Here is a 26,068-nt window from a genome sequence, read left to right on the forward strand (position 1 = left end):
TTGCTGAGCTTAAAAACGGATCCAAGGAACAATCCCTATACGTCAATTAGATCCCTGCCCCAGTTCCCAAAGTGTGGTGACTTTGACCTAAAATGGCCTGGCGTCCATAACAGGACAGATATCCATCCACTCAGACGAGGAGAACCTCTGGGACAATTGATCGGAGGAGTTGGAGAATGGTGACAGATTGACCTCGCTAGCCCAGTGACAAAGTACGGCCGGGAGTGTAAATCCTCCCTGGGTGTCTTCGTGATGCTGACGAGGTTGCTGTTTGTCATGGGCTGCCGTTACTAAGTGTATCTTGCCCTGGCTCTCTCTGCCAAGACCAGGAGCTACTGCTGCACACCCACATCGATAGTCATCTTCATATTGCCCAACCGCTGCCAGAGGGAAAGACTGAAAAACTCTGTGTGTGAGCGAGCGGGAGAGAGAGGGAGAAGAAAGAAAGAAAAACAGAAGGAGAAAGGGAGGGAGTAGAGAATTAGAAAGGAGAGTGAGAAAGGAGCGAGACATGGCTTGCTTTGGGTGTCTAAAATGGTATACATGCTCTGTACAAAAACTGTACTCACCGTTCTTTGCATGTCAACATCTATTGACATCTAAGTCTAGCTCATCTCAGTTCACGGCAACTACTAAGAGCACGTCAAACTCGTCACTCAGGAGGTTTGAGTAGATTTCAGTATAACTTCCCAAGCGAGACAAAGCCGAAGTGCTATAGGGAATAGCCAATGAATAGACCATAGAAAACGCTGACCTCGGACAATGTATCACCTTAACACATTAAAGACATCTCTTAGCCAGTAGATCTCAGAAAGATGATATTTGATTAATGACTAAACCAAATTGCCTTTGGACAAAATTAACTCTCCCAATGAGGGACTTACAGAAAGTGTGGAAACAGAGTGGAATGGAGGGCCTATAACTAGTCCGTTAGCAGCAGGGCACACTTACCTTGCTGGCTGGCACCATCACACTCACTCACTCAGTTTCCACATAATGTCCAAACTGGCAGACCTCTCTGTTCCCGACTCCAAGAAGAAGTCTATTATCATGGAATTACTCAACGGGGAGGCCAATAACCTCCTCTCTCTATCTCTCGCTCCTCTCTCTCTCTCTCTCCATGCTTCCACATACATTATCTCTTACTCCCGCCCTCTTTTATTCATCCAATCCCACAGCACACAGAGTTCTGGGAGAGTTAAAATAATCCCATGGCACAGTAACAAAGAGTGGTAAGAATGGATCAGTTGTTCAGGGTTGGCCACACAAGACATCCTTTATTCCATCTGGAATGCCCTATATAGCGCTGGCAAACTGCCCCACCCCCTGGACAGGACTTTGGGTCAGTAAGTGGCCAATCGGCTTGAAATCAACCCGGCACACTAAGACCACTGATGATAACTTTATTAAGTGCCAAGTCAGACAGCCTACTTCTAGTGTTGGGGTAGTTGATTGTTACTCCAACAAGATAGGAGGGATTGGAAAATTGATCAATCAGGGGACAACAGATAGCCTAAAATCAACTGAAGCATTAAGACCACTACTAAGAGTGTTTGTGGTAGACAACTGGTCCTCCAACATGAATGGCAGAGATAATATCCAATGAGTGATCTTACCGAGTTCAGGTCCAGGCTGGTCTCCACCCACTCCTTTGCGTCATTGTATTCGTCCATTAATCCCATTATATACAGCGTGTCCAGAGAATCCACGATGGAGGCTCCCCTCAGACCACCTGCAAAACACACAGGACACAGAACAGTCAGAACCATATGGGATATAGGGACTTGCAGTGCCAGACATCACACTGCCTTCTTGTTCTGGGTGAAATTAGAATGACTAGAGTTTAGGCTCAGAGACATAAAGCAGACAGAAGTACCAAGACCGCAAAGTTAAGCAAAGCCCTGAAATGCCAAACTACAGTGGAACAAACTACAGCTTTGACATCTGCATCTTTAATCTAGAATTATGCTATGACATTGTCTAGGCTAGATGAAAGGCATCTACCTCCAAGATGAACATTAACAGTCTAGCCTGCTGCGTTCCTAATTGCATTCAGTGCAGGATCTGTGATCCCTATGCTCCAAAGGCTGGTTTTAGATGCACTTCATTTGAGGTTATTAAATTCCCTTCACAACCTTAATAAGAAATGTTCAGAGGCTTTTATTCAATCCCACAGCCCTTAAGAGCAAGATTGGATGGTCTTTTTCTCCTCATATGAAGAAATATGCGATCTGTGGCTGGCTGTAATGGAAAGCGCTGTGAACAGAGGAATCAGTGTCCTCATTGTGTTACTGAGCAAAAGAGTTGCAGGAGAAACACACCAACTGGAAGCCTGAAAATGGAGAAATAACAAGAGTAGAAACTAGGCCAACATGTACCGCAGGAATGGCCATTACATGCACTGTAGGGCTTGAAAACAGAACTATAGGTAGAGTAACTGATTAGGCTGAAAAATATGATGTGCCCCTTCATGTTCACCGGTAAACAGAACTCAACACAGGTACTCTGTCTATCTGATGCAACAACACATCAACACAGCAACCTGGCGCATGAAAGTGGTGCGATTCTTATGAGCAGTTATTGTGTGGCTCGGCAGATACGCAAATGTAAAATCGTATCTTGAGGCGACAAAACATTCATGAAGCAGAGGCAACAGAACACAGGAGGCGAGAAGGGGAGCGATAGTTTCTCTAACCCGAGTCATTTGAATTTGGCCAGACTGTGCAATGCAGTGGGCGGCTAAGACGCCAGGGTTTGGCTTGTCTGATGTGGTTTGGGTGGCGGAGACAGACGTCAAACTCTCTTATCGTCACGCAAGCCTCCTCCCTGCAAACCCCAACTCAGCTTTCCTCTGCCCTCAAATATTTCTGCCTCAGATGGATTTTTTATCTAAATAATCATAGCATACATGTAATAGTAGCCTACAATGTGTGCTTTTCAGATTACCCAGAAAGCCTCTCACATTGTTGACCTTTCACCCTACCACATTGAGGTCAGCTGATAAGGTAAGCGGAGAAGGCGAAGGGTGCAGGGATGAGGGTTCATAGGTGACATGGCTGAGTGATTGGCGTCATATACACACTATCAGCCTCATGTCATATATTAGGGCTGTTGGTCACTTGGATAGTCCAGATTTTCCATCTGTAGATGCTCTACAGATGGTCATACTATCAACAAACTATACGTTGCTAAGCAACTGCTTTCTAAGGTTAGGGTTAGAATAAGGGTAAAGGTTAGGGCTAGGGTTAAGTTTAGCGTTAGAGCTAGGGTCAGTTTTAGTAGATAGATAGTGTCACCAGGCTATTTACTCGATTTTATCCCTTGGAGGACTGCAGTGCCTTTCTCACTTATAATTCTTCACACGGCCACTTTGCTCCAAACCTTTAAGTCTGATGTGTGGTTGCAGGGGTCAGTGACAGGGCTCTCAGTGCGTTGTCTCTCCACTGCCACGGTCAGTCGCCTCACAACTAAAACATGCACCCACCCACCAACCAACCACGCAGCTAGTCACCTCCCATCTAACACACATCCCTACCCACCAACCACGCAGCTAGTCACCTCCCATCTAACACACACCCCTACGCACCAACCACGCAGCTACTCACCTCCCATCTAACACACATCTCAGCCCACTTCAGCTGGGTTTACCCTGACAGGGATTCACCTTACATTGAGAATGAGAGGGCACTGCTACCGTCCAGCTATAGCTAAGCACATAGCGGATTCAGAGTTGAGATAAGCATGCATACTTGGGCACTGCTACCCTCCAGCTAGAGACACTGCCCAGTCATGGGAAATCCATATATTAGGGCCTAATGAATTTATTTAAATTGACTGATTTCCTTATATGAACTGTAACTCTTATATTTTTGTTCAGTAGTTTCATATACGCTATGAAGGTAATGTGACATCTTGCCAACACTGTGAAAACTGTCAAACAAGTTAACTTTTTCCTGTCTCTAGCAGATCTCGTTGCGAAGTCCATTGCCACCAAATAAAGACTCTCAAAAGCATATTCTCCATTTCTGTTTGTGAAGGACTCTCACCATGCATAGTGAGCACTTGACTGTACTGTTGCAGTTTGATGACAAATGATGTTTCAGAGGACACAGAGCAAAAAAGCGATAGCTAATAGTCCTCAAAACCAATCCCAGGGACGGCGAACGTCGGGAGCAGTGGAGTGTGGAAAACTCCTATTGAAAACAGCAGCAACTAAGCACAGATGATTGATGGACTCAGGTGAGAGAGGTAACAGATCAATCCATCACACATTACTCCCAGGGTCCCGTGGCGTGGCCCAAACATAAACTTTATTTATTTCAGAGGCCCTTCACCAGGAGGGTTCCACATTCAGGTAATACCGACCATTAACCATCAAAGCTTAAGTGAGGAATCTATAATCTAACCTTGACAGTCAGCCAGAAAAACAACAACACCATCCATCCATCAAAAGATTCTCGGTGAAGTGAGTGCCACACGTGCGTGCTTGGAGACACATGAGACAGTAGAAATGATTTTGTAATAGCAGCTGCTCGCCAAACTGAAATGTAATCACATATGTTTAAATTCATACCAATTAATTAGAAGATAACCATTTGAAATGCTGTAATAAACTGATCCTGTAATAAACTGTAATAAACTGGTTTGATATGCTCCCATATTCCAAATTGATTAAAAAAAGAGCAATTGCTACGCCACCATAATTACTTTAACATTAATTTAAACAAATATGAATGAATCTAATTCCTTCCCCCTAGCAACTCAGGAGCGCCTGTACAGGAGCTTGTCACAGTAGAGTCATTCATAACATTTATTGTGTGTGTGTGTGAGTGAGTGAGTGTGTGTGTGAGAGAGAGGGAGAGAGAGAGAAGGGGTGTGTGTGAGAGAGAGAGAGAGAGAGAGAAAGAGAGTGTGTGTATGTGTTTTTCAGCATGTGTATGTGTGTACAAGCATGTGCGTGTGTGTTCATGAGTATATATTCTATGTTGGAAATGAGTTGGAGAGATTGTATGTGCGTTTATGTTTATTGTGTGTACGGAGTGCATAGAAACCTATTTGTGAGACATTGGCTGGTGGATGTTCATTTATCAAAGCTGGCTAGGCAACAGGGTCCGGTTGGTTATACTAGAGAGCCTGGATACACATGATCAATCAATCACTCACACACACACACACACACACACACACATATGCAAACGCATGCACACGCACGTGCGCACACCCAACACACAAGTACACATACAGAGCACACGGCAACAAATTCCATCAGACTGAAATCTTGTTAACCATTGAGACAAACGGCATGACAGAACAACATTCCCTCTGAGTAACCTCTTACCCCATAGGGCCAATCAATACATGAACTGTTCTGTTCATTCAAGTTAAAGAAACAAAACGGATGATTTGGTCAACTCTCTGCATTGACAATATTGAAATTGTATTCAATAGGATAGAAATAACTTAACCCTCTCAGGGACAATGTTGAAGGGACTGTTGGAGAACCCATACTTACTGTATAAACTGTATGGAACATTGTCCACCCTTCAGCGAGGACCATCATTAATTACCATTGACGAAAGAAGAATAACCATAGACAAAAAAATGTATCTACACTGCTAATTCGTTCAGCCATCTTGTTCAATTAAGCTCTCAAAATTATACCAGAAACCGTGAGAGAAATAGCCCGGTAACATAACAAGGTGATTTTAATAGATAGAGACTCTGGTATATCATATTCATTACACCACTCTTGTATTGCTGATTGTGGGTGTCCAATTACCATCACCAAGGTAACGCTAGCCTCGTCGACGCATGTGTCCATGGAGCTTCAGGTCCAGTGAGTGGAAGCTGGGGTACAGATTTAGCCTCGACATGTCAGTGTTCAGGAATCTAATTTGTTGAATGTACTTAGAGGTGTCTGTGTAGCATGGAACTGCAATAAGTGTAAAGGGGGGGGGTGAAGTGAGAAGAGAAGGATGAGGGAGAAAATATTGGAGAAAAGCCAGGGAGGGTAAAATGTGTTATGAATGTCTTCCAGGAAAGAGGGGGGGGTCTTAAGGAGGAATGTAAGAAATACCAAGGCTATCAATCAGAGTGGAGTTTTCAGCAGTATTTTATTTTTATTTAACCTTTATTTAACTATCAGTATGGAATATCAAGTCACAGGTTAACCTCGGACAAACAACTGACAGTAGCGTCAAGGAAAATCAATACATAATACAAAATGAATTTGACCTATTCGAGCTGATGACAGCTAAACCTTCCCGAATGTACCTTTTCCTCATGGGGTAATTGTTGCAATGTTATATCCTTCATTTCAGGAATTTCCATCAAGGGTGTACTCTTTCCTTTGATGTTATGCGGTGTCTGTCGCAAGTGTGGATCTTCTGGATCGTCAGACCTTTGTGTTCTCGGGTTTGCCAGCTACCCCTTGGATATTTTTAATACAATAAGATTTTTTTTTTGTCTACAGTTCACAGTCAGAGTAGCTGTCTGGAGCCCAGTGAGTTTGGTCCTCTCGGGAGAAACATCCACCTCCACATCCTGCTGAAACCACCTACTGTGGACAACACAACCACAGGCTGTAAGAGAAATGTCTGGCTCACCTTACCTTGTTTCAGTCTACTAGGAATAAGTCAGAGAGATTGGTGATGATGTAAAAAAAAAGTGACACTTTTGTCAAAACACACTGTATTACCTGAAATTGTTATTGGTACTTTCAAAATAGTGTCCTACCCACTTCAATCTCACGGAACCTCCCCAAGAGTGCATTCCACCCACACCAACCTAGATCCCTTGAGGCCAATTAACTCTCAAACCTCTCTAACTCCCTAATGGTAAACATCACACATTCTCTGGTCACTGTAAGTAAACTGTGAAATGATCAGCAGTATATAGGCAACAGCAATAGAGCCTCTGTTTGAATCAAACATAAAAACAACATGATTGCCATGGAGACAAAGCTGCTGCGATAGGAGCGGTTTACTGATGCACATGATCTAATCCATAAGCCTGCGGGGAGCTGACCCTGTTGAATGTGAAGACGTGTGTGTTTATGTGTTTGTCTGTGTATGTGTGCGTGTGTGTTTGTGTGTGTGTGTCTGACAGTGATGTAGCACCGATGTCCAGTCGAGTCCCAACCGGCTGTAGCAGAGAGCTGGGAGAGGATGAGGCAGGGAGAGAGTGTGTGTAAAGTCTGCCTCTCGATGTCCAGCCACACAGAGCAGACACACACCGGCTGGTGACCTGCTCTAACGTCCAGCTGAATGCTGATTCAAACCATTTATCAGCATAGAAAATGCCATAAGTGGGAATGTACTTCAGAACACTTCAAGGCAATAATACCTGTTGACAACTTACCTGTAGACAATCTACAAAAATGAATTACCTCTCATTAGGACTGGGCGATATGACGATATATATCATGTAACGATAGAAAAGCGTCTATCGCTTCATATTATGCTCTATCGTTTATTTCGTGGTGTTGCAAATCCCACTCTTTACGGCAATATTTTTCGGCAATTGGATGACGCTTTGCGCTCTACCACATGTGCCATGTGAAAGGACATTTGCAACACAAACAAACATGGAGGAGAGTGAACGTGACACACGGACCAGAAAACCGTCCTCTGCGAAATATGCCCGCAGGCCGGGTCCCGACAACAGGCTCAAACCTCTCTTACCACTGACGCAAGAATCATGTGAAACAGTACGGAGAGAGTCTACGGATGAGACGCAAACAAGAACAGTCGAGTGCTCAACACAAACCACCGACTCAGACGTTTACAAGACGCGTTTGCCCGCGGCACACCATATGGCAAAGAATCACAAAGATGGAAGGAGATAACAGCTGCCGTTGCAACTTACATCTGCAAAGACATGGCCTCAATTTACACCGTCGAGAAACGGGGGTTTCGTGATTTGGCGCTAACACTCGACCAAAGGTACCAAATGCAAATGGATGTGTGACACGTGTTAATGCCAAAATAACATGCAAAACAGGCAAGCCCCCAAAAATATATATATTGTAACGACCCTGGGTTTATAAGCGCGGAAATCGTCTCTGCCGGACGAGCAGGCTGTTGCGGCACTGTCGATAGCGCTACGGACCTCGGGCTCGAAGGTCGAGGGTTCGAGACCTGATCCCTGCTGTTTCATTACAATATTTTAGGCCTATATTTATTTTGTTTGTTACCAATGGATCCCTTAGATACCTGAGCAGGCGACCAATGAATAACCTGTATGCACAGACACACTAGCGGTGGAGTGTGAAGAAGGAGGATTATAATTGGTTGAGGAGGGAGAATGTGTGTGCAAGGCCTATTAGTCAGGGGCATTACTGTTGAAACTTACTGTGTGGTGGTCACCACAGTAACAGAAAATACTTCTGCTGTGTTAATGGGTAGGGAGGGATCCAAAATGCTGTGAATAGGAACGTTGAGCTGTTTTGTCAGTGTTGTTTCAAAGGGCAAAAGCCTATATTGTATATCAGGGGAATTAACAGAACATAAACTAAGTAAGGAGACATAAATACAAAGTGTTCCAGTCAAAACTCCACATAGAAAGTAGGTCTACACTGAGAATAAGGAGAGATACTGTATACAGTATACCATGGTTGTGGATAGAAATGGATAATATAGTAGGAGAGAGAGATGGCTTTCTCATTTACATCCCCCGCACCCTAATTAATATTTTGATGCAGGAGGCTTTAATGCGCGCTGATTTTAATTGCCCCCCTTTATTCTTGTTTTTCAGTTCCTACTCCTCATGACAAACTAATTGACTTAAAGCCATCATCAACATGGCGGTGCGGTGTGTGCTCCTTGAAACCTGCAACTGAATGCAAAACAAAAGGCAGATGCACACATGGAAACATACTGTATACACACACATACACACATGCACAAAATACAGATGCACACATGCAGGCACACACATCACACACACAGACACACCCCCCCCCCCACACCCACTCAGATACACACAGTACCCAAACATGATTATAAAGGCTATAATCATGTAGCATGCACATACAGATGAGTCAGTCTAACTGGCATCATCTAATTAGCCACTATGGGAGGGTGAGACAAGCACAGAGCATCTCAGCCCCCCTCCCAGTCCCGTCAGATGTTACAATATCTCCAACGAGATTACAGGCTGCATATTGTGCTATCGAACCCCTCTGTCCATCCATCCACCCCCTACCACTCTCACCACGATCGATTGACACACAGCCACTGTGGGAAGAAGATTATATCTGATGCTATAGTAACCACTAACCCACCCCATCTGAATGGTTGGTGACAACTGTGCCATGATTGGTCAGTTGTTTCAGACCAGGATGGGCCTACGGTGCCAACAATTCGATGACATTGATACCAATAGTAAATAGCTGTAGCAGAAAGAGCCTACACCACAAATTGGAGGCACTCAGAGTCTGCAGGTCGGTAAACTAATTGACAGGTCTTCCTGTTTCCAGACGGAGATGCGGAGGGCAGGGTGAAGTTTGCATTGATTCTACCTCCCGCAGGCTGTGACTCCAGCAGTAAGCAGGTGTGGATGAAATATAAATCTCCCCCGGTCTCTCCATCTCTCCTGGAGATTAAACAGAGGAGCCTGGCCTGTCAGCTGTGCGATACACAAAAGCACACACAAACACGGGCAGGCATGGCGCACACTGATGCACACACACACACCCGTGGAGACAGACACACACACAGCCACCTGAGTAATGTTTGCCTGGGCCAATTAAAATGGGTTGGAATAACCTGGCCAACCTGTTGATGGAGAGGACCCGTCAGCTGGAGAAATTAAAGCAGAGTCGTTCAGCATCATTAGTGTAGGCGAGGAGAATACCCAGAGGGAAGAAGAGGGGGTGGAGTATGTGAGGGGGATAGTGTGTGTGTGTGTGTGTGTGTGTGTGTGTGTGTGTTGATCCATCCTACTTTATAAACAAACTGCCCCAAAGTACAGACTGTATAGACTGCCTGTGGATTTGGAAATACAATTAAATAATCATCTAGTGTGATTATAGAGAACTTTAAAAAAAAATGGAACTGTATGTTTTGATACGGGATATACTGTGGGGAATCATTTACATCTGTAGAACATTAAGTTATAAAGCATTTTCCAACAAACCAAACATTTTAAAAAGAGAGAAAAGTCTTTACACACTGTGTACATACAGTAGCAATGAATGAACAATTCACCAATAATTGGTTCGTTTAACAACTCAGCAGGTGCGTTCACCTTTAATTTCATGCACCAACCTGTAATTTCACAACAAATTGCAAAGGTCAAAAAGCTTTCATCTCTTTTATAACAGTTGTTGAACTTCAAATCCTTAACTCATCCAACAACCTTTAAACACCAGCCAAACTCTCCTTTACTCACTCTGAGAACTCTCTCTCTCTCTCTCCCCCTCCCTCTCTCTCTCTCTCTCCCTCTCTCTCCCTCTCCCTCTCTCCCTCCCTCTGAGGGGCAAACCACTATGCAGTATCCGCTCTGTCTGGGGCACCGAGTCACACCTTTACCGCCCAATTACCAATGGATCCCTTAGATACCTGAGCAGGCGACCAATGAATAACCTGTATGCACAGACATACTAGTGGTGGAGTGTGAAGAAGAGTGATTATAATTGGTTGAGGAGGGAGAATGTGTGTGCGAGGTCTATTAGTCAGGGAGGGGCCTTACTGTTGAAACTGTGTGGTGGTCACCACAGTAACAGAAAATACTGCTGCTGTGTTAGTGGGTAGGGAGGGATCCAAAATGCTGTGAATAGGAACGGTGAGCTGCATTGTCAGTGTTGTTTCAAAGGAGACATAAGTAAGGAGGCATAAATACAAAGTATTCCAATCAAAACTCCACATAGAAAGTAGGCCTACACCAATAATAAGGAGATATACAGTATACCATGGTTGTGGATAGAAATGGATAATATAGTAGACTAAATAGAGACAAGAACAGACTGATTGGTGGATGTATGATGGGGAAACCGCAAACACTTTGTGAGTATTCCATTGCACTCCGCATGGTACAATATTTAAAGCTGACTACTGGGATACGCAGTGGCCTATAGTGAGTCAAGGATAGGATATAAATAGAACCAAAAGTGAAAGGACCAAAAAGCTGTTCCTTAATGCGACCGTGAGCTTAAAGGCTTGAGGGAGTGACGGCTGGTGATTAAAGTGCCAAGCTGATTACTACACCCCACGGCCCATGTCGCGGACCATGTCACTGACCATGTCACGGACCATGTCACCAACCCAAATAGCCATGAAGACGTCATCATCTGGGTCACCGTGTCTTCGGCGTGACACATATAGCACGTCAGACGACTCGGACAAGACTGATCGGTTTACATAAACTCTGGGTCCGGGGCCAGTAGACAGGATGAGTGGTGGAAGGGTACAACAGACATAACAATGAGATATAAAGTTGTCGGCCTGGGTAAGTCAACCCCTGACCTTTGACCCTAACTATTTCGCTCTACGATAGAGTACAGTACAATCCCTTTTAATCCCCCTGCTTCGTCATACATTTTGCTACCAGTTTTTCATTATCGCGACTGTGTAATCCCTATGGCGAGGGGCTTGTTGATGCACTCATGTTCAGTAGAGTGGGGTTTTATTTGTTTGTTTTAATCCAAAGATGGGGAGAGGGGTAGTCTGGTGGAAAGGTTTAATAGAAATGATTTCTTCCCCCAGTCCTATCAACTACTGTATGTCCTCACAGAGGAGCTAGAAGATATATTTGCATGGCTCAGAACAAGTGTAGTTGTCACAGTAGGGACTGGCAACACAGCGAGACTATGACGAGCATCGTCAGCTGAAGATGAGCTTCCACTGGATCGCTGTCAATCGTTGAAGTGATGACGCAACACACTCCCTGCGATCTCAATCAGTTAGCGCAATCGGGTAACACTCTTGGCTGATTTTTTTTTTTTACTTGGTTCGCTCGCTATTCCTATATCTACTGGCTCTCGGCTAGCTCACTTTGTACCTCTTTCTGCTAGCTCTAGGCTGGCTCACTGACTGGCTCTTTCTGCTAGCTCTAGGCTAGCTATCTGGCTGGCTCTTTCTGCTAGCTCTAGGCTGGCTCTTTCTGCTAGCTCTACGGTAGCTCAGTCTGTAATCGGTACCTATTCCTATCAGCTCTCGGCTAGCTCACTAGGTACTTTTCGGCTAGCTCACTCAGCTAGCTACTTTTTCTAGCACACCCCACTAGCTAGTTTCCTCTGCTCCCTCTGATGTCCATGCAAGTCTGTGGACCCCAGCTGAGTCTCCAGAAAGGAGACTTGTGAAGCTGTACTAGAGGCTGGAGCAGTGCATGGGAACCTGTAGGGGCCTGTAGGCTCCAGGCTGTTGCATTTGCTCCAGTGCCAGCAGCAGCAGAGCAGTGCAGCCAGGTCTGCCATCATCCAGCGCAAGGAGAAACCTGTACTGACAGGCGGTCTTCTTCCACAGCGTACAGTCAGAGACTAGCTGTGGAGCTGATCTCTCCATAATGTACATACTATCACTGTACCTCTTACATACTGTTATTTTTCAAATCAAATCAAATTTATTTGTCACATACACATGGTTAGCAGATGTTAATGCGAGTGTAGCGAAATGCTTGTGCTTCTAGTTCCGACAATGCAGTAATAACCAACAAGTAATCTAACTAACTCACCTACACGTACAGTAGAGACTGCTTACCTGTTGCACCCCTGCACCTAATAGGAAGCAGTGAAAATAGGCCGTCATTGTAAATAAGAATTTGTTCTTAACTGACTTGCCTAGTTAAATAAAGGTTAAAAAAAATGTATATATATATATATATATATATATATCATGATCTACTATATGTGGCATTTTTACAAAACGTGGAACGCAACGTCATGCACAGAGAAACAGTAAGCTTTCAGAATATACTTGTTTCCTGTCACAGATTTCCCTCCTGGAATGTATGCTAGATTTGCTAATGAGACGAGAGAAGCAGGTGGCAACTCCCATTCAATAGATGGTCCCTTGGCAATAACACATTAAATAATAAGACGCTGCACTCCAAACTGTGAAATCTGAATTCATGCATTAATTGCTGTATATACAGTGCATTCGGAAAGTATTCAGACCTCTTGACTTTTGCCACATTTTGTTACGTTACAGCCTTATTCTAAAACGGATTAAATTGGGTTCTTTTCTTCTCATCAATCTACACACAATACCCAATAATGACAAAGCGAAAACAGGTATTTAGACAGTTTATTCCTACAGCTCTAGGAAGAGTCTTGGTGGTTCCAAACTTCTTCCATTTAAGAATGATGGAGGCCACTGTGTTCTTGGGGACCTTCAATACTGCAGAAATGTTTTGGTACCCTTCCCCAGCTCTGTGCCTCGACACAATCCTGTCTCGGAGCTCTATGGACAATTCCGTCGACCTTATGGCTTGGTTTTTGCTCTGACATGCACTGTCAACTATGGGACGTTATATTGACAGGTGTGTTTTGTCCTAATATCTATATAATTCTCGTCCTAATATTTATATATTTCTTTATTTTTCTACTAATATTTTAATTGCTATATTTCTTTATTCCATTATTTTACATTTAGATTTGTGTATTGTTGTGAATTGTTAGATACTACTGCATCGTTGGAGCTAGGAACACAAGCATTTCGCTACACCCGCAATAACATCTGCTAAATATGTGAATGTGACCAATAAAATTTGATTTGATTAGGGTAAATAAATAAATGTAATCCATTTTAGAGTAAGGCTATAAAGTAACAACATTTTGTAAAAGGGGTCTGAATACTTTCAAAATGCACCATATATAATAACAACTCCACTTTGTCCATGACAGCCAATAGAAGCTCATCATAACATAACCCTTCTTACATGCGTCTCTTAGGGAAAATCTTCTCCATATGCTAGAAGCTAAGTCTTCCTATTGCCTGAGACCTAGCAAAGAAAACATTGTGCTGTGTAGAATATCTGCCTCTAAGAAGACAACTACTGTACAATCCCTTAGAAAATTACAGTAGGTAGAATAATGAGAGCTATACATATCTACTGCATCTCATAACTGGTGTTTGTTTAATGACCTCTACAGGATCGGGTCCTTAAGAGGTTTCAATGGTGGGAAAAGCATCACATTTGAATGACACTGTATGTGTGAACGATACCTTATGCCCATCCGCCAGCACACACAAGACTATAATTATGATGATTTGTGTCTTGCTGGAGAGAACGATGGAAACCTTATTGGTTCACCATCAGATCTGTGAGATTGAAAGGAGGGTTGGGACTGGGTCTCCAGGGTGAGAGAAGTGACAGGGGAGGGGGGCGGGGGTTGGGAAAGTGACTTGTCACCTGGGGCCCTGTCGCTATGGAGATATACAGTAGATGATATCTTCCACACTGTGTGTCACGCATCACAGTGCCTGTGGGATGAGGGGGAAGTAAGCGGGGGTGAGGCGGGTGTGAACGGGTGGGGTTGACCCTTCATTCGGCTTGTATGCATTATTTGACAGTCAGAGTAGAGGCGTCATTTGCCTAGCCCTTCATTTAACCCTGATAAAAAGGTACTCCCACCTTATTTACCCCTCCCTACTGGCACCTTCACCGAATGCACACTACCCCTGAGACCAGATGCACTCTGGGACATAATTGGAGAGTGGGAAAGAACTGTGTGCTCTCTATACAGGTGGGAGGGTGGTGGATAGAATGGCAATAATGTTAGGGTGCTTCCCAGTTCAACGCCTTCAATAAAAAAAATCTCAGAAAAGGAAAGGGAGGACTGAGAATGATGGGGCTTCAAGGTCGACTTGACACTCGGAACCATGGTGCCAGCGTGTCTCCCCTGTATGTTTTTTATTCACTGTGACAGTATCTATACAGACTGGCACTCTCTAAAGATGCCTTCAGAATCTTTGGCCTCTCTACGTCTCAGTTTTTTCTCCTACTCACATCATAATAATTCACCCTGGCTATATCAGAAATTCCTATCCATCAGACGGAAGGGATCGAGGGGATCCACGGACCACCAACTGGTCTTTAAAAGGTTTCCACTCTGATCCCACCTCTGTGGAAGAGGAGGGAAGAGGACTCTTCAATAATAAATACCCTCAACTTCATCACCTGGGGGCATCGATCGGCTTCTATTGAGCTTCCACATGGCCTTCTCCGTGCTCCATGCTGCTTTTACGACCATTGAAGTGCTTGTGGGTTTCTTCTATAAACGCCTCTGGTTTAAATGGTACCTGGGTGTGCTGTGCGCAAAAGGTCAAGGGGTATTTGGTATTTATTAGGATCCCCATTAGCCACTGCAAAAGCATCAGTTACTCTTCCTGGGGTCCACATAGGGGCTGAGGGGTGTCCGTGTCCGTGCCCGTGTCGCATTCTGGGAAGGCTGGTGCTTTTTAATTGCATCTCATGGGAGGAGAGAAAATAAGAAAAGAGGAGGAGGGGCGGCAGAGGTGTAGAGACTACCGAGGGGGGATGAAACGAGGGAAATAAACATATATTTTGAGAAAGGACACAGCGATAAGATAAAGGGCAAGAGGAAATTGCAAAGGGGAGCGAGGAGAGAGTGGGGCGTTCCGTCTCTTTGTGTTGGGGAGAGAGAGAGAGAGAACTGCCAAAAACGCTGCGTGTAGACAATCCAATTACTAGCCATAAGAGATGCATTGTTTAAGGAAAGAACAACTATTGGAGGACAATATTGTGCTCCACAGGGAAAAGTGATGCTGTGACTGCTAATGTTGTGTCCTTTTCTCCTGTACTGTTATGATCACTATGTTCTCCTCAGCATCTGGCTGCGGTGGGTTTGCGCTGTATGCTACAGTGTGTGCTTAAGTTAGTGATCCACATATTCTAAAGCCGTGGTAATGACATCGCTCACAGTGGATGAACATCCCTTTAAGCCCCTATTAAGGCTTGGGGATGGTTCGCCTCGCATTAGTGAGCATGAAGAGGAAGTGATACTGTCCCCATTTGTTTTAATGAGATACAGGAATGACTTGCATCATTTTCTGATCGATCCACAACAATAAAGCTCAGGGTCGGAAGGGGACAGAATAGGCAGAGGCTAGGAAAGAAGCCTTACCTTTTCAAAAATAAATAAAAATGAGAGTCATGGTGCAGAAAACAAAAAAAAGTACATCATCAAAACTCATCGAGTGGACACCTATTGGTGTGAAAGACATTGACAAGTTACTGGCACTGTAGGGTCTATGTGTGACAATCTAGAAAACTGGGACATAATCTTGGTTAGCATTTCCATCACCGTTTTTTTGTCTCAGTAAGCAGAGACACAAAGGAAGGATTTACTCGTGGGTTTATGTGGCAGTGTTGGCCTGAAGCAACGGTCTGTTTATGAGCAGTTTTACAGAGAGCTTTCAGCCGACCGTTCCTGGAGCTCGCCGCCTAATCCTATTCCTCACAGCAGCCGGAGATCTCGAAGGGTGTTTGAAAGTCAGCCCATGTTTTCTTTCTTCCATTTATTCTTCTCTCTTCTGTGATGATGAGGGGGGGGGGGAGGTGAAAGAAGGCCAAGGTTTCCAAGGACATAATGGGCAGACGGGGTTGACATGAAATATATTCTCTCCTCTTTAGCTGCTGCTTCCCAGCCAAGTACGAAGGCGAGGAAATAGCCCTGGGGTCAAAGAGCCCAAAGCCTTGATTGCTATTCACAATGTAGTGGTACTGAATTGATACCTTTCTTTTGTATTTGGAGGGTTTGTAGCCTTGTTTGTTTGACCTAGAGGTTGAACAAAATGAACAATCAACTTGTCCTCTGGAATTTGGTATGAGTGATTTGGACATGGAATGATACGGTGTTAGGAGTCTGGGGGAGCGAGGGAGAACAGCAACGACAACAACAAGAGTAGGCTATACTTCCGTCTTTAAAAATTCAGGGAATCACTGTCTGGGTGAATTCAAGTGAATGCTAAAGGCTGTATTCAATAAACATTAAAGAGTAAACTCATACACCTTAACGTGATACTAGGTACATGGAGCTGAAAGCATACTATTAAAAATAAGAAAAACTCCAGCACAACGGTAATCTTGATGATTCCCCCCAAAATATGGATCTGTTTAACTGTATTCAATAAAATTAAAGGAAAATAATAATACTGCCTGACCCAGGGATTCCCAAACTCAGGGTCCCCTTTGCTATGTTTCTTCCAGGGCTAATCTGTGGGATTGAGAGTTGATCCAGTACATCACGTTCACCTCCTGTTCTTCCATTTACATCGTACTATAGCTCAAACTCTAGCTCTGTTCAAAGACAGGGAACACCTGCCGCCTGGTGCTTGCTTCGAATCAGCCTCACAGATAATATGCACGCTTGAAGAAGAATGTCACAAGATTATTTTTAGTTTAAACACTCATAAAACTAGGGCACCAGCGAGAGCTCCCGAGCCAAACTCTCAAAATTATTCAACGTGCTTAAGTGTTTTCTCTGGCAATTCTCTAAATATTAACAAGTGTCCCTGCATGACTTTATGTTACCCTCCCTACTCAGAAAGTTTCTCTCCATATCTATACATATACAAGTATTTTCCTAGCCGCAAGCCTTGGATGTTATGACACTCCTGAAGCCTTCTCATCATCCCTTTTACTCCAGGCGATCTGCTTCTTCTCTCAGAAGGCAGTGACAGTTGCTGCACATGTCCTTGCCATTGCCGACTCTCCTGTCCATCAGCTATCCCCCTGTAATGATGTGTGTTGGCTGAGGCACAACTCTCAAGCTCCGATTCAGACTACAGAAATCTTCTGTCTGCCAGCCAGGGAAGCCTTAACTACCTGTCCAGTTAAATGAGCACTTCAAGCTGACCTAAGATAATCACTGCGCAGTGTGTGTGCACGTGGGCGTTTGCGCGCGTGTGTGTGAGAAAGAGAGAAAGGGAGAGAGAAAGAAAGAGAAAGGGAATTGAAATTGAGAGATAGAAAGATACATATTTCCCTCAGATTACACAGATCCACAAAGAATTTGAAAACAAACCCAATTTTGATAAACTCCCATATCTACTGGGTGAAATACCACAGTGTGCCGTCACAGCAGCAAGATGTGTGACCTGTTGCCACAAGAAAAGGTCAACCAGTGAAGTGTAAATAAAACCCATATATGTTTATTTATTTTCCCTTTTGTACTTTAACCATTTGCACATCGTTACCATACTGTATATATACATAAGACACTTGAAATGTATTTATTATTTTGGAACTTCTGTGAGTGTAATGTTTACTGTTCATTTTTATTGTTTATTTCACTTTTGTTTATTATCTACATCACTTTCTTTGGCAATGTCAACATATGTTTCCCATGCCAATAAAGCATAACTTGAATTTTTTTATATATATATATAGAGAGAGAGAGAGAGAGAAAAAATATATAAAATCAAACTTTATTTGTCACATGCGCCGAATACAACAAGTGTAAACCTTACCGTGAAATGCTTACTTACAAGCCCTTTACCAACAGTGCAGTTCAAGAAGAGTTAAGAAAAATATTTACTAAATAAAAAAAATAAAAAGTAACACAATAACATAACAATAACAAGGCTATATACAGGGGGTACCGGTACCAAGTCAGTGTGCGGGGGTACAGGTTAGAGGTCATTTGTACATGTAGGAAGGGGTGAGGGGACTATGCATAGATAATAAACAGCGAGTAGCAGCAGTGTACAAAACAAATGGAGGTGGGGGGCAATGTAATAGTCCTGTGGCCATTTGATTAATTGTTCAGCAGTCTTATGGCTTGGAGGTAGAAGCTGTTAAGGAGCCTTTTCGTCCTAGACTTGGTGCTCCGGTACCGCTTGCCGTGCAGAGAAAACAGTCTATGATTTGAGTGACTGGAGTCTCTGAAAATGTTATGGGCTTTCCTCTGACACCGCCTGGTATATAGGTCCTGGATTGCAGGAAGCTTGGCCCCAGTGATATACTGGGCCGTACGCACTACCCTCTGTAGCGCCTGATGGTGCCGAGCAGTTTCCATACCAGCCGGTGATGTAACCGGTCAGGATGCTCTCGATGGTGCAGCTGCAGAACCTTTTGAGGATTTGGGGACCCATGCCAAAGTCTCCTGAGGGGGAAAAGGTTTTGTTGTGTCCTCTTCACGACTGTCTTGGTGTGTTTGTACCATGATAGATCGTTGGTGATGTGGACACCAAGGAACTTGAAACTCTCGACCTGCTCCACTACAGCCCCGTTGATGTTAATGGGGGCCTGTTCGGCCCGCCTTTTCCTGTAGTCCACGATCAGCTCCTTTGTCTTGCTCACATTGAGGGAGAGGTTGTTGTCCTGGCACCACACTGTCAGTTCTCTGACCTCCTCCCTATAGGCTGTTTTTATTTAAATTTGTTTTATTTTACCTTTATTTAACTAGGAAAGTCAGTTAAGAACAAATTCTTATATTCAATGATGGCCTTGGACTAGTAACCGAAAGGTTGCAAGATCGAATCCCTGAGCTGACAAGGTAAAAATCTGTCGTTCTGCCCCTGAACAAGGCAGTTAACCCACTGTATCAAGGCTGTCATTGAAAATAAGAATTTGTTCTTAACTGACTTGCCTAGTTAAATAAAGGTAAAATAAAAATGTTGTACCAAGCTTTAACTTCCTGACTGATGTCTTGAGATGTTGCTTCAATATATCCACATAATTTGCCATCTTTTGTGAAGTGCACCAGTCCCTCCAGCAGCAAAGCACCCCAACAACATGATGCTGCCACCTCCGTGCTTCACAGTTGGGATGTTGTTCTTCAGCCCGCAAGCCTCTCCTTTTCCCTCCAAACATAACGATGGTCATCATGGCTAAAAAGTTATATTTTTGTTTCATCAGACCAGAGGACATTTCTCCAAAAAGTTTGATCTTTGTCCTGATGAGCAGCTGCAAACCGTAGTCTGGCTTATTTGTGGCGGTTTTGTAACAGTGGCTACTTCCTTGATGAGCGGCCTTTCAGGTTATGTCGATATAGTGCTCATTTTACTGTGGATATACAGTGGGGCAAAAAAGTATTTAGTCAGCCACCAATTGTGCAAGTTCTCCCACTTAAAAGATGAGAGGCCTGTAATTTTCATCATAGGTACACTTCAACTATGACAGACAAAATGAGAAAAAAAATCCAGGAAATCACATTGTAGGATTTTTAATGAATTTATTTGCAAATTATGGTGGAAAATAAGTATTTGGTCAATAACAACATTTCATCTTAATACTTTGTTATGTACCCTTTGTTGGCAATGACAGAGGTCAAACGTTTTCTGTAAGTCTTCACAAGGTTTTCACACACTGTTGCTGGTATTTTGGCCCATTCCTCCATGCAGATTTCCTCTAGAGCAGTGATGTTTTGGGGCTGTTGCTGGGCAACACGGACTTTCAACTCCCTCTATTTTCTATGGGGTTGAGATCTGGAGACTGGCTAGGCCACTCCAGGACCTTGAAATGCTTCTTACGAAGCCACTCCTTCGTTGCCCGGGCGTTGTGTTTGGGACCATTGTCATGCTGAAAATCCCAGCCACGTTTCATCTTCAATGCCCTTGCTGATGGAAGGTTTTCACTCAAAATCTCATGATACATGGCCCCCTTCATTCTTTCCTTTACACGGATCAGTCGTCCTGGTCCCTTTGCAGAAAAACAGCCCCAAAGCATGATGTTTCCACCCACATGCTTCACAGTAGGTATGGTGTTTTTTGGATGCAACTCAGCATTCTTTGTCCTCCAAACACGACGAGATGAGTTTTTACCAAAAAGTTATATTTTGGTTTCATCTGACCATATGACCTTCTCCCAATCTTCTTCTGGATCATCCAAATGCTCTCTAGCAAAATCCAGACGGGCCTGGACATGTACTGGCTTAAGCAGGGGGACACGTCTGGCACTGCAGGATTTGAGTCCCTGGCGGCGTAGTGTGTTACTGATGGTAGGCTTTGTTACTTTGGTCCCAGCTCTCTGCAGGTCATTCACTAGGTCCCCTGTGTGGTTCTGGGATTTTTGCTCACCGTTCTTGTGATCATTTTGACCCCACGGGGTGAGATCTTGCGTGGAGCCCCAGATCGAGGGAGATTATCAGTGGTCTTGTATGTCTTCCATTTCCTATTAATTGCTCCCACAGTTGATTTCTTCAAACCAAGCTGCTTACCTATTGCAGATTCAGTCTTCCCAGCCTGGTGCAGGTCTACAATTTTGTTTCTGGTGTCCTTTGACCTCTCTTTGGTCTTGGCCATAGTGGAGTTTGGAGTGTGACTGTTTGAGGTTGTGGACAGGTGTCTTTTATACTGATAACAAGTTCAAACAGGTGCCATTAATATAGGTAATGAGTGGAGGACAGAGGAGCCTATTAAAGAAGAAGTTACAGGTCTGTGAGAGCCAGAAATCTTGCTTGTTTGTAGGTGACCAAATACTTATTTTCCACCATAATTTGCAAATAAATTCATTAAAAATCCTACAATGTGATTTTCTGGATTTTTTTTCCCTAATTTTGTCTGTCATAGTTGAAGTGTACCTATGATGAAAATTACAGGCCTCTCATCTTTTTAAGTGGGAGAACTTGCACAATTGGTGGTTGACTAAATACTTTTTTGCCCCACTGTAGATACTTTTGTACCTGTTTCCTCTAGCATCTTCACAAGGTCCTTTGCTGTTGTTCTGGGATTGATTTGCACTTGTAGCTGCAAAGTATGTTCATCTCTAGGAGACAGAAAGTGTCTCCTTCCTGAGCGGTATGACAGCTGTGTGGCCCCATGGTGTTTATACTTGTGTACTATTGTTTGTACAGATGAACCTGGTACTATCAGACATTTGGTTATTGCTCCCAAGGATGAACCAGATTTGTGGAGGTCTACAATTTTTTTCTGAGGTCTTGGCTGATTTCTTTTGATTTCCCCATGATGTCAAGCAAAGAGGAACTGAATTTGAAGGTAGGCCTTGAAATACATCCACAGGTACACCTCCAATTGACTCATCAGAAGCTTCTGCAGCCATGACATCATTTTCTGGAATTTCCCAAGCTGTTTAGAAGGCACAGTCAACTGACTGACCCACTGGAATTTTGATACAGTGAATTATATGTGAAATAATCTGTCTGTAAACAATTGTTGGAAAATGACTTGTGTCATGCACAAAATAATGTCTTAACCGACTTGCCAAAACTATAGTTTGTTAACAAGAAATTTGTAATGACTCCAACCTAAGTGTATGTAAACTTCCAACTTTTTTTATTAGAATGTAACTTCTCCTAAGAAACATCAAACTACAAATGTGGGTGATTGTGGCTGCGATGAATTCATTACACACACACACAGGTTTGTTTTACTATCCTTGAGGACAAACAATTGATTCCCATTCACAAGCCTATTTTTCCAATCCCCTAACCCTTAATAATCTTTTACTGCAGTGGGCTAAATCAGGGTCACACAGAGTGTTTCTTGGTAGTCAAACAAATGTACTTTGAAACAAAAGTATACACCTCACACACATGGTTATGGGCTCAAAAAAAGAATGCACCTGTACCATGTCAGATGTACTGTGGAGTTGAAATGTATTCAATTTTAAGTTTGCATCCCGATATTACACTTTATATACATCACAGAGGACTGAAATATAACACAACTGTTTGACATAGAAACAACAGATTTTCGGCATTTAATTTGAAAAAAAAATAATTATGAAATTATGAAAAACATTCTACCAATTAGGCCACTAGAGGGCACTTTGGTCATTCAACTGCAGGAAAGGGCTACCCTAAACCTAATTGTAACCCTAACCCCTAAGCCTAAAATAGCATTTTTCCTTGTGGGGACCAGCGAAATGCACACATTTGTCTGAAATGTCCTTGTTTTACTATCCTTATGAGGACATCTGGTCCCCAAGGACAGCAAAACCAAAAACACATACGCACACACACACACACACACACACACAAGCTAATCTGCCAGTGTGACACATTATGTCTCTCCTTTACCAGTCAAAGGCATGAAGAACAACATTTCTCATACCACATTAAAGATTACACCAACCTTCCATACTATCATAGGGATTTCAATTCCATCACAGATCCACTTTCAATGTGTCTTGATTGAGTATGTCAACATCATTTCTCGATTGTACTCGGCCTGTCAACAGCACTCATTTCTTTTCTTTAAGCATCTGGCCATGACACATTTAGAAGACTTGTTGTCCAATTTGCCTTGTCTGCGTAAATAGAAAGCTGAGTAAATAGATGTCTGTCAAATATAACAAACCTAACAAAGAACCATCTGAGGCTCAGAGACCAAATTAAACGTGATAGCCAATAAAGACATATTCATAAACGACAGAAAAGACCGTCAAATGTATCACACGGAATAAGGTTTTGACATAAGAAATAAATGAAATATTATTATTACATTTTCTACACATATTTAACCCATCATTTGTGTTGCCACACAACTACCTTCATACTTCCATTAATGTTTATGGGTTACCTTCAGACGAGTCCCGGGACACTTGTAACGCCATTGTGTCCGAGAGTCTCATCTTTCCATAAACTGGTCCTATTCGTTTTTTCAAACCGTTCGGCCGCTACAGACGTTTTCGTGAGAAGAGCGATTTTCAGAATATCTCCTGGTCTGACAAATAGAGCTGCAGCTCTTCCTCTTTGCACCACAGATGCGAAAGGGCAACACAGGCGGGCGGATGCAGTGGATTGAGTTGCAGCCTCTGCAAAAACAAAACAGATACACTATACATGCAAAAGACTGTGGACAGCCCTTCAAATTAGTGGATGTGTCTATTACCAGCCACACCCATTGCTGACAGGAGTATAAAATATTTTGTCGGGAGCTTCATGAAATGGGTTTCCAAGGCCGAGCAGGGTAAATCTAACCTGTCTCATGACGGTCTAAACCCAGCTCACGCTCCCTATTAGTGGGTGAACAATCCAGCGCTTGGTGAATTTTGCTTCACAATGATAGGAAGAGCCGTCATCGAAGGATCAAGCCTAAGCTCACCATGCACAATGCCAAGTGTCGGCTGGAGTGGTGTAAAGCTCGCCGCCATTGGACTTTGGAGCAGTGGAAACGTGTTCTCTGGAGTGATGAATCAAGCTTCACCATCTGGCAGTCCAACGGACTAATCTGAGTTTGGCGGATGCCAGGAGAACGCCAGCTGCCAGAATGCATAGTGCCAACTGTATAGTTTGGTGGAGGAGGAATAATGGTTTGGGGCTGTTTTTCATGGTCGGGCTAGGCCCCTTAGTTCCATTGAAGGGAAATCTTAAAGCTACAGCATACAATGACATTCTAGATAATTCTGTGCTTCCAACTTTGTGGCAACAGTTTGGGGAAGGCCCTTTCCTGTTTCAGCATGACAATGCCCCCGTGCACAAAGGTAGATCCATACAGAAATGGTTTGTCGAGATTGGTGTGGAAGAACTTGACTGGCCTGCACAGAGCCCTAACATCAACCACATCGAACACCTTTGGGATGAATTGGAACGCTGACTGCCAGCCAGGTCTAATCGCCCATCACCAGTGCCCTACATCACTAATGCTGTTGTGGCTGAATGGAAGCAAGTCCCCGCAGCAAATGTTCCAACATCTAGTGACAAGCCTTCCCAGAAGAGTCAATAGACTCTCAAGGATTAATCAGCAGGTCTAAGTAAACAGTGATTGAAGCTCGTACAACTACGACAACTGCTTCAGCATTCAACAATGTGATATGGCATTCATGATTCAACTTGACTTTTAATTATTATTTTTTTTACATTAGATACACCTATGATACAACTAGGAGTTAGAGATTATGCTGCCACTTATCCTTCCCTATATTTCAAACTGAGCATTAGAACAACATAAAATTGTGTATAATACGTGTATTATAATCATAAAATCACTTGTTCTTGCCTGGTTCCTGTCATAGGCCACTTTGTGTGGTGTTACCTGCTTATCATTCTGAAAGTTATAGCAAATATGTGTGGGTCTTGGAAAAAAATGTTAATAAGGAATTTTAATGATGAAATGCTTTTAAAAAGCTGTAAATGAGGTGGTGTTGGTCAGAACAAATCAATGTACTGTAAACTCCCACGTGAAGTGCACTCCCACACATAAACACAAGAGCCTTCAGCACTTAGAGTTCTACTGTGCCATTACTCGCCCACAACTTTGTGAAAAATGTGAGAATGAACTTAATATGTTTGAGTAAAATCCTCGGTATCCTCTCTCTGTAGTTGTCCAGCAGCACTACAACCTTTTCATGGGCAAAGAGGGGAAAGCGTGATGTCTTAAAACCGTGAATCATAAAGAGAGAAGGAAAACAGAGAAGAAAAAGGAGTATGCCGAGAAAGAGGATGAGGAGAGAGAAGAGAGTCAGCAGCAGATGGGTTCTACCTCTCGATCAGGGGCGTCGACTGAGTCTGGAGTGAGAGAGAGAGCAGGAGGGACGTTACAGTGACTCTTCAGCATATTTACAACATGCTTGTGACAAGTAGGCTAACTGACAATCCAATCTCACCCCCATCTCTGTTTAGTCATGGGATTAAATTAAAAGAACACAGCATCCAATTTCACACCTGGCTTCCTCCAACGTAGCACTCCTCCAGCACAGTGTGACAGTCACCCACAGGACAACCTCTCGCCTCTCCCTTCCCACATGTTCGTCAGTATTAGTAAACGGGGCGTGGAGAGAGAAAACCATGTCAGATTTCCAACGGAATGGAAGTTAATTTGCTTAGTGGGATTAGCGATATTGGGTTGAAGTAGTAAGCCAATCTCTTTCCCCAGAGACTTGAAAGAATAGACACAATTTTGAGAGACAAATTTACTGATGACTGATTTCGATAAGCTATCTCCTCTGCGTATATCTGGCTGATCAGTATAGGGGATATTTATTTCACAGAGGCTGATTACGTTACTCAGATAAAGGAAGCAATTAAATGATAAACACCAGTAGGAATTTGGTGACCTCTAACCTCTAATAGCTGCTGTCTGTGTTATTTCTACATTTCACTGCATAATGGTACCTTAAGTGGTACTGTGTAATTAGGTAGAGCAACAATTTCAATACTATTTAGAAGATTTAAGATCTTCCCATTTGTTAGGTCTACAAA

General features: G+C 43.3%; 1 protein-coding gene across 2 annotated transcripts in view; it reads right to left on the reverse strand.

Moving 5' to 3' along the window:
- LOC112223054 (mannosyl-oligosaccharide 1,2-alpha-mannosidase IA) overlaps positions 1 to 26,068 on the reverse strand; it is a 231,272-nt gene that overhangs the window by 80,711 nt on the left and 124,493 nt on the right. For both annotated transcript variants that reach the window (XM_024386002.2, XM_024386004.2), the window contains exon 3: positions 1,617 to 1,732. In XM_024386002.2, the coding sequence (XP_024241770.1) occupies positions 1,617 to 1,732 (116 nt within the window). The remainder of the gene's footprint in view (positions 1 to 1,616; positions 1,733 to 26,068) is intronic.

The sequence above is a fragment of the Oncorhynchus tshawytscha genome, linkage group LG23 (genome assembly GCF_018296145.1).
Source record: "Oncorhynchus tshawytscha isolate Ot180627B linkage group LG23, Otsh_v2.0, whole genome shotgun sequence".
NCBI lineage: Eukaryota > Metazoa > Chordata > Actinopteri > Salmoniformes > Salmonidae > Oncorhynchus > Oncorhynchus tshawytscha.